This window comes from Urocampus carinirostris, chromosome 14, assembly GCF_059441175.1.
Source record: "Urocampus carinirostris isolate Australia breed hairy pipefish chromosome 14, RoL_Ucar_1.0, whole genome shotgun sequence".
NCBI classification, from domain to species: domain Eukaryota; kingdom Metazoa; phylum Chordata; class Actinopteri; order Syngnathiformes; family Syngnathidae; genus Urocampus; species Urocampus carinirostris.
Window position 1 is genome coordinate 37,841,687 of NC_142362.1, and position 10,741 is coordinate 37,852,427.

A 10,741-nucleotide genomic window follows, 5' to 3' on the forward strand; every position below is an offset into this window, starting at 1 on the left:
GATCATGCTGGAGCTCACAGTCCCGTGGGAAGAGCGCATTGAGGAAGCCAATGAAAGAAAACATGCAAAGTACCAGGAGCTGATGGATGAGTGCAGGGCCAGGGGCTGGAAAGTTTTCCTTGAGCCAATAGAGGTCGGCTGCAGGGGTTTTGCTGGACAATCCTACTGCAAAGTCCTGGGACGGTTGGGTGTGACAGGGGCAGCCAAGAAGGAAGCCATTAAATCTGCTAGTGAAGCTGCAAAAAAAGCCACCAGGTGGCTTTGGCTCAAAAGGGCAGATCCGTGGACTGCTACATACTAGATATATATATCATCAGCTGCACCGCTTATCGCCCATCCCAGCAATCATCAGGCAGTGGTCAGGGGACACCCTGATCTGGTTGCCAGCCAATAGCAGGGCACACAGGGACAGACAACTCGCTCGCTCATTCACACCTAGGGACAATTTGGACCAGCCAATCCACCTGAAATGTATGTCTTTGGAATGTGGGAGGAAACCGGAGTGCCCGGAGGAAACCCACACAAGCACGGGGAGAACATACAAGCTGGAAAGGAGAACATACATATAGCTGGATTTGTACCCACACAGGAGGTTCCCAAAACCTTAAAACTGTGCCTGCACAAGCGCTAACCACCTATATGTATGTATATATATATATATATATATATATATATATATATATATATATATATATATATATGTATATATATATATATATATATATATATATTATACACAAATTATTTGCCTGTAATTTTGTACAGTGGAATGCATATATTTGTTATTATAATTTTTTATTCATATTCAAAGGATATCATTTTTTTTTTTAAATCCTGTATTTTTACCAAAAGCCTGAAGAGTCGCTTGTAATCCTGGGGCAGTAATTGGCCCACCTCTTATGCTGTTCTTAAACCAGCACCGTGCAACGATGAATGTGATTTGAAAAATAGGAGGCAGTTTTATATGCACATGTCACGAAAGACACATCACTAATAAGAGCATGAAAATGTTAAGAGTTATTAATTACTATTATTATTATTATTATTTATTTTTTTCAAAATGACCTTGTTCTTTCTGAACGCAGTTCAATATTTATTCTTCAAATTTGTGACCCTTGAGTCCAATCATTTGTTCTATGGAAAATCTGTAAATGAACCACGACCAATTGGCAGAAGTTTTCTTGTCTAAAGACAAAGCACCAGACAAGCACATGTCTTAAGAGAGACTGCAAAGGTCACACCAGTGAATGTCTCTTTTAAAGAAAACAAGAATATTCCAGGGATTCAGACAAAAAGAAGGCTTGTAAGATGATAATATCATCAAGGTCTGCTAGCAGGCGCTGACTCTCCAATTTGGAATCTGATTGCTAACCAACAGTTTTACAGTTTTTTCAAAGACTGATCTTACAGCACACTGCCTGCAAAATTCCTGAGCCCAGCAACAACTAAGGGCTGATGTGTAATTGGTTAAATACTTGAATATGAAAGCACACATGTGGGAGCAGCGCATCCAGTTAGAAGCAATGAAAGAAAGCTAACAGACAGTTAAGAATTTTTTAATAAGAATTGATGAACAAAGTACAATCAACTTCACATGATTGAGATATATTTTAGGCCTGCTGAAAAGGTCTTGCAGGTCTTCATGGCCTAACACTGCCACAATCACACCTTCAGCGCATCTTCATCCAGCTGTCTTGGCACACAGCCGTTTTCATGGAAGGACACATCCTTTCGTTGCAGATCTCCTTGATGTTTGGCTTATGGGTCAGACCACTTCCTGTCATTGGGGAGGGAAAGAAAATTCCCAGATCAGTAAATGTCATAACAAGTTTGCACACTTAGTCAAGGTGAATTCTATTATCGAGGACCAAAACAGTCAAACATTAAACAAAATAGTTAATAAATAAATACATCAAATACATACATTTGAAAATAAGGAAGGAATAAGAATAAATTATGATTTCTGAAAAAAACTGTAAGATGAAAACACAAATTTTACACACACACACACACGCACACACACATATATATACATATAAACATATATATATGTATACATATATACATATATATATATATATACATATATATATATATATATATATATATATATATATATATATATATATATACATATACATATATATACATACACACACATACATACATACATATATATATATATATATATATATATATATATATATACATATATATACATACACACACATACATACATACATATATATATATATATATATATATATATATATATATACATATATATACATACACACACATACATACATACATACATACATACATATACATATATATACATACACACACATACATACATACATACATATATATATACATATATATATATATATACATATATATATATATATATACATATACATACACACACACACACACACACACACATACATACATACATACATACATACATACATACATACATACATACACACACACACACACACACACACACACATATATATATATATATATATATATATATATATATATATATATATATATATATATATATATATATATACGTATATACATTTAAGAGTAGCGCTGGGTTTTGACGACATCTAAGAGACATATTTAAAACTGCAGGTCATTGTTTGAGCCTGATCCCGGCTGTGGGCCGCAATTTGCCCACCCCTGATCTAGTCTGACTAATTTTGGGTTAATTTATCATTCAAGGACTGTGGTTAATAATGAATACATGATCACTCACCAGCCATAAGGTTGTAGAGCAAGCAATAATTGTTAGTGGTTCCATTGGAAGATTTCGTGGTGGCAGTGGCCTGTGAAAGCATGACACAAAGTTGGAAATTATGTAAAACAATGACTTCAAGTTGTACTGCTACTCTGGAAAAACATGTATGTATACACAACCGTTCAATAGTTTGGTGTCGCTAAGAAATGTATTTTTTTTTCAATGAAGACAACACGAAACTAAAGAAATGCACTCCATAAACTGGTAACGTCGTAAATTACTGTTTTACCTGCAAATGTATGTTTTTAATGCAACATCTACTCTATCTAACCAGCACTCCAGTGTTCTAAACAAGGGGCAAATATGGGTTTTTCAGGGCCGATACTGATTACTGGTATTAGGAGGAGGCCTATAACTGATATTTGGAGCCAATATCTATTTGCTGTAGAAGCTTGAAAATTGGCATAAGACATTTCTAAAAAATGCAAAAAGACACAAAGAATATTTGTTGTCAACTAAAAAAAAACTTTGATAGCTCTTTGAAACGTTTTACATTAAGTGAATTAGAATTTCAACACAACTATCTTGACCAATCTTTCACTTAAACCAAAAACTAACAGTGCAGGAAATAAAATTAGGCTCAGCAGCAACTCGTATAAATGTACATAAAAACTTACTTAAATAGCTCCCCGAAACTTTTTACAATAAATTAATAAAACTGTCAATACAACCAACATGACTTAAATCAATTTGAAATTTCAAAAAAGCTTATACATCAGTCTCTACCTGAAGACGCTTCCCTAAAATAAGTTAACTACATTTTCTACGGTATCTCTTAATCACACACACACTTTTTACAGACTTTTTAAAATCTAAATATTATCAGTGGTCTTAACTCACAAATACTTTAGGACTTAGGAGTTGAGCTACCACAGTTTACGTTGCTCTAATGTTATTGTTCCAGCCTTAGCTTATCCAATCAAAAAGTGCTAGGGTGGGTAGCATGTAAGACAAAAGGCTGAGGGGTGAGAGAGAGAGAAAGCATGGGCTGCATTTGAGCCTAAATAATCGGACCATCAAATAAATAAAAATGCAAATACTGATATGTGCCATATTCTAAAAATCTGTGTTGATATTCGGCCCACCCGATAATCGGTCGACCTCTAGTTCTAAGGCTACATTGTTATTTGCTATCTACGTTAGAAGGCTAATGGATGTTTGGAAAACCTTTTTTCTATAATTATAGCACAGCTGAAAAAAGGATTAGCTGGTTAGATAAGCTGTAAAACTGACCTTCCTTTGAGTTTGTCAAGTATCTGGAGCATCTCCATTGTGAGTGTGAATCAACTTTCAGAACGATCAGAAAAAGAAAAATTTCATGTCAAATCAAGGCTACTCTTTGTGAGAAATTGCCCAAAAAATTGAAGATATCCTACAACGGTGTATAGATAGATAGATAGATAGATAGATAGATAGATAGATAGATAGATAGATAGATAGATAGATAGATAGATAGATAGATAGATAGATAGATAGATAGATAGATAGATAGATAGATAGATAGATAGATAGATAGATAGATAATTTATTCATCGTCGTAAGGAAATTCACACTTTCAGCAGTATCCTGGTGTTGAAAATAAAACAGTAATAAAGTAAAAGGAATATAATACATAAATACCCAATGTAACGTGTTGATATAGAGTATTATATAGAGTATACTACTCCCTTCAGAAAACAACACAAACAGGCTCAAACCAGAGTAGAAAGCGAAGTGGGAGGCACAACGAAGCAAGATGACAAGTACATTATTTTCTAATTTGAGGTATCGAGGCCTCACTGATCCTCAACTACCAGCTTTGTGAAATACTACTTGCAAAACACCAGAGTCAACATCTACAGAAAGAGGCGACTCCGAGATGCTGGCTTTCAAGGAAAAGTGGCAAAGAAAATGCCATATTTGATATTAAGAGATTATCACAGGCAAAAGAACACAAACATTGAACAACTCATTTGATCGATAAAAGTGTGACTTTTTTTAGGAAAACACAAAATTGTCTGGGTGCTCCTAAACATGAACGGTAGTGTATATTCAAGTCCAACTTTGAAATGAATACATTTATTTGGCGTAAAACTCTGCGGGTATCGTTAGCTCGGTTTTGATTCAAGGCACCCCCATTAAATCCAACAAAATCGATGAACATCTGCTTTCATGTACAAGTGGCTCTGGAGTTCTTTGGTGCTTCTTAGTGGCTAACTAGCACTTTTTGAACAAACCACTGCCCCAAAAACCTAATGGAATCTGAGGCACCCCTCTCTACCTGAGAGCGCCTAATTTACCCGAGCCTTCATAAGGACACTTCGGAGAGCACCCGTTGGCGGGTTATTCATTATTTTCCACCATCTCAGGGTGGTATGGCTGGTGTTCTTAAATAGTCAATTATTACCGATAGCACAGACTAATGTTTGCTGGCTGAAAGAAAGATGCACCTTCAAGCGGCAGCTTGCGGGTGCTGACGGTGGGTTGAAGTCAAAGTAAAGCTGGCTGGTTGCGCCGGTGCTGGGGGAAGTGTGCCTGACTTCAAGGTATGAGGAAGACTCCATAACCAACTGAACAATGAGAAAGCATACATTACAACTAAATCATACATCATACTATCTACAGATAAATAAAAAAAAAGCACACCTCTAACAATGAGAATTTTGGTATCGTAGTTTTTTTGGGCAACAAAGATCTTACCCGCCATATGGTAGGCTACCACTTAGGACCATTGAGAACGCTCACCGCAAGTGAGTTCTTACTGCTATTATAAGCTTGTCCAGTTTGTGCATGCAAACTACTACAGGCAAAAATAATGATAATAATAATAAAAAAATTATTATGTAAAAATGTTTTGTGTGTACATTCATTTTGTGTAAACAGTAAGTGCGTACATATTATCAACAGCCTCTCGATCTCATACTTGTCAAACTCCCTTAATAATGATTGCAAATCCTCCTTATTGAGGGAGAACATACCTTAGAAACACAACACGACACCTATTTACTCACAATAAGACAGACTATGTTGTATACAGCAACATTCAGACTTTTACATTCAAGTAAAGTGTAAAGTCTTTTGCAATAAACTAAAACAGGCTTGGTTTACCTCATACATGCACTTCTCCTGGCTGTCCTTGCAGATGTCAGTGCTCCATGCCATAACCTGCATCTTCAGGGCTTCCTTTGGCACCGAACAGCTCAGCTTGAAGATCCTGCGTGTAGGAACACAAATTTGAAAAATGTGTTGTTCACGCATGTTTGAAATAGGGAGAAGTCACCATAAAGCTTTGCATGTTGGCAGACTGCCATCGGCTGAGCTGACAGAACAGGTGAGAAAAAGGAGGAGCGGAGCCAAAACGAGGAGTTGCTGCGTGAAGCTCATGATTGATGAATGGGATGACGCTTTCTGGGTCCGTTTCTAAAAGAGGCGCAAGTATTTAGCGCTCTACGGTGAGTGAGTGCAACTATGGCTGTGAGGATTAAATAAGAGCTGTTGTGTGGTCATGGGAGTGATTGGATAATACCACATGAGCATAGAGAGTTAACCCCTTAACAATGCAGTACAATTTGCTCCTGAACCGTTTGGAGACTACAGAAGGTTTTACATTTTCCTTTCACTGTGCTACCAACATTGAGTAATCAAAGTTGTAACATACAGAAATAGAAGTTTTATTCTTGCCTGATTTTTTTTTATTTTTTTTGCTGGAAAACAGCTGGGACAATAACATAAGCCTTACTTGGTCGCTGGTCAAATTTGATCACAATCTGAAAATTGTATTTTACACATTTTTCTAAAGGTATGTCAGAGTGTTTCCAAATGGCCATTTGGAGATGACCAGTTTACAGCTTTAAAACCTCTGCAACCGGGTATTTTACTTTGGTCATTTTTTGACTCAGCACTTTTTATTTTCCCAGAAAGAACTCCACTCTTACAGGCAGGAACAACATTGAATAATAACACAATTTTACATGCAGCCCGGTAGGTAACTCCAGATGAGAAAAGCTGTCAGTTTTAGAAAAATGTTTACTTCAGCATTTTTCTCAGGTCCTTTATTACAATCCATAACAAGTTTGGGCAGGATAATAATCTTTCACAAGAAATCAGGTTGGTCACTCAAGAGCAAGGGGTGTCAAACAGGCAGCCTGTGGGCCAAAGCCAGGTGCCTCTCATTAACCCTATATTTGTATTTCTCTCTCTCTCTCGCTTCCTCTGTGAAGCCCTTTGAGACTTGACTTGACTTGACTCTCTATCCCTCTCTTTCACCCTCCCTGTCTCTTTCTTTGTCCCAACCGCTGTTTTTCTCTCCCTCCCTGTCTCTCTTTCTCTTTTTCTTTCTCTCTAATCTACTAGTCCAGCCCCTGAGAGAATGTTTGTTCTATTGTGTGGCCCCCGAGTTAAAATAAGTTTGACACCCCTGCTCTTGAGGTAAAATGCCCCCCAATACTGACTCAGCACTTTTGGTTTTGTTGACTCATCTTTTTTTTCAGAAAGACATTTCCCCCTTCCAGTTTAGAACAACCTTCAACTTCAACACAATGTCTTGCAGAGAGAAGGGTTGACTTATATGTGAAAAAGTGCCCCAAAAAAAGTCAACTCAGCACTTTTGGTTTTGCTGACTCATCAATTTTTAAAGAACTTGCACACTCATTGGCCCCTAAAAACATTGAATATCAACAATATAATTTACAGGTACTCTTGGAGTTTACCCTAGATGTGAAAAATGCCACGAAAAAAAGCTGACTGCAATTTGCATTTTGCAGACTCAATCTTTCCCAAAAAGACATTCTACTTCTCGGGCCATAAAAATGTTTGGCCAGGATCACAATCCATTACGAGGAATGAGGTAGGTTACTGAGAGCTGAATGACCCTGCCAAAAAGGGAAATGCCACCCAAAAGGGGTTTCACATCTCAAAATGGGTGTTCCTTTAATCGCGCACAACTATTCTTGTTTTGTATCTTTGTTTTCTTCCAGTGACAAGCCAAGTAACTAATACTCGTCCATATCCATCATATTAAAGATAGGTTTGCTGCTAAATGTTATTGCACTACTTTTCATTGCATGGTTGTTACGATGCACTCTTTTTTCATTGCACGATTCCAACGAAAAATATGGACTTACAACTCAGGCCAGTTAATAAGCACCACCTAATGAACATGTCAGCCTACTTATCCTGCCGGTTTTTTTATCTCATTTTTCTTGTTCCAGTCTTCATTGTTTATCTTGTTTATTCTGGTGTGCCATGTCTAATCTTGTCACAAACAATATTTATTATGTTATTATCAATGACAATATAGACTATTCTATTCAATTATGATAGGTGGTAACCAGTGTTGCGATGTAGAACGTGTTCCTGTAACTTAGAAACGAGTTCTAAAACCCTCCTACTGTCAGAAGAGGGGTCAGAATCAAAAATCATGACCAGGAAAGCTCAAACCACAGCTGCATTTGCCAGACTTAAACCCATCTGGAGGGACAATAACATAGCAGTTAAATCAAGTTTAAATCAAGCTAGTGACTTCCATCTTCTGCTGCGCTTGCAAGACATCAACTCTCACAGCAAAGCTGGAAAGGAAAATCCAGGCTATGGAGATGTGGTTCTGTAAGAGGCATCAGGTACATAGCCCATGTGACAAAATAAATGGTGCGCCACGCCATCAAAGGGCACATTGGACCCGACAAAGGGCTATTGTCAACTGTGCGCACACAAAAACTGCAGTGGTACGGTCTTGTCACTGATCATCAGGACTGTCAGGAAGAACTGGGCCAACAACATCAAGGAGTAGATAGATGCCACCTTTTCAATGATCAAAACAAAGACATTCCAAAGTAGGAGTTTCAAAGTTAATTAATTGGGGGCAAACACATTCCAATATCATTTTTTCTCATTTTTCTTCACCATGGGCGGGCAAACCTTTTCAGTGCGGGCTGCATTGGGGTCAAAGATTTGGCAGGACAGGCTTGGCCAGGAGGAAAAACAATGATTGATTTGATTTTTTGTGTATCTACCGATTGTATTGACTATGGGCAGATGCACGAAGGGAAAAAAAAAGTATAAACCAGAAGCGCATGAACCTAGGGCTCACAAGTTGTAGAAGGCTCTTTTCATGAGTACATATGGCTCAAATATAAGATTACTATCTATCTATCTATCTATCTACCTTGATTATATCCCTCGAGAGGGGTGACCAACAGCAAGACAAACACAAAATAAAAAATGTAAAAGGTAGCAAAAAACACACACAAATTTTTGGGGGGACTATGGCCAACCGTAATGTCCAAACACCCAAACAAGTTAAGCACCTGGGCACTTGAGTTGGTCATGCTTTCGTCCCTCCAGATGAAACGGGACACAAGAAAGCGGCCATGCAACTCAGGTCAGGGTGATGCAACACACTCTTCTGTTCAACAGCAGGGCCCGGCAGCTTTCACTGGTTAACCCCTGTCGCATCATACAGGTGCCCTGCCCATCTCTTAGAACGCGTCCAAACATCCCACTATCCTCTCAACTCATTCCTATCACCAACAAGAGCTCGAGCTTCCGCTATATTTAGACCTCTTTTCTGCAGTGCACTCACAAGACCATCCATCCACGTCAAAGGCGGCCTTCTTCTTGGTCTCCTACCATTTACTTCTGCTCTGTGGATCCTCTTCAACATTCGCTCCTCATCCATCCTTTCCATGTGTCCAAACCAACAGAGTACTCTCTTATCAACACGCTTGCTCAGTTCCACGACTACTCCAGTTTTGTCTCTCACAATTTCATTTCTCAATCTATCCAATCTCGTCACTCTTAACATACTCCTGAAATACTTCATCTCAAAAACATTTAATTTTCTTCGCAAATCTGCGTTCAGGCTCCAAGTCACTGCACCATACAACACAGTCGGCACAATCACACTCTCATACAGTCCCCTCTTAACATCTATACTCATAGTCTTGTCGCTCATCACACTCCTCAGAGCACCCAAAACCTTGCTTCCTTGATTCACTTTGTGCAATACCTCGCACTCCATTCCACCAACTGCAGCGCCTTACCACCCAAGTACCTAAAGCTTTCAACTACTTCAGCACCTGTCCATCCAACCTTATTTCCAACGCCGTGCCCACTCCATAACGTGAACACTTCATCACCTTACTCTTCCCAACCTTTATACATAACTTATGCCTATCACACACTCTTCCAAACTCCATTACCGACCTTCTCAATGTTTCCTCAGAATCAGCCAAAAGTGTTGTGTCATCTGCTAACAACAACTGACTTACCTGCCACAGCGTTCCACTGTTATCCATCATCTCTATACCTCTGCCAAATACTCATGCTTTCACCTCTCTCACCACACCATCCATGTACACATTAAACAGCCGTGGTGACATCACACACCCCTGTTTCACACCAGTCAACACAGGGAACCACTCACTTTTCTCACTCCCTACTCTTGCACATACTTTGCTGTTAAGATAAAGACGCTTCAATGCTTCCAACAACTTTCTACCCACTCCATACATTACCATCACCTGCCACAACTCCTCTCTATCGACCCATGAAAGCCAAACAAACATCCTTGCCTTTTGCAAAATATTTCTCACACACCTGTCGTACTGTAAACACCTGATCCACACATCCTCTTCCTTTCCTGAAACCACTCTGCTCCTTCATCACCACCTCATCGGTTCTTCCTCTCACTCTCTTAATCAAGAATTTTCCATACAGCGGACACAAAGTGATACCTCTTGAATTGCTACATTCATCACCTTTACCCTTATACAATGGCACCGCACATGCACTACACCGATCAACAGGAACCACACCGCTTAAAAAGCATCCATTCAACAAGCGTACTAACCAGTCAACCATAACTGTGCCACATTTCTTCAAGCATTCAGCAGTCCAACCATCCAACCCAGGCGCCTTCCCCCCTTTTTTTCTTTCAGTGACTCTTGC

At 38.7% G+C, this 10,741-nt stretch overlaps 1 protein-coding gene across 1 annotated transcript; it reads right to left on the reverse strand.

Moving 5' to 3' along the window:
• Positions 1-1,540: 1,540 nt before the first annotated feature.
• Positions 1,541-6,262, reverse strand: LOC148353373 (uncharacterized). The gene is made up of 5 exons (XM_088353302.1): positions 6,075-6,262; positions 5,903-6,008; positions 5,245-5,364; positions 2,774-2,843; positions 1,541-1,777 (listed from the first exon to the last, which is right to left on the reverse strand). Exons 1-5 carry the CDS (start codon positions 6,176-6,178, stop codon positions 1,671-1,673), a joined length of 507 nt encoding a protein of 168 aa, XP_088209428.1. The 5' UTR covers positions 6,179-6,262; the 3' UTR covers positions 1,541-1,670.
• Between the last annotated feature and the right edge of the window lie 4,479 nt (positions 6,263-10,741).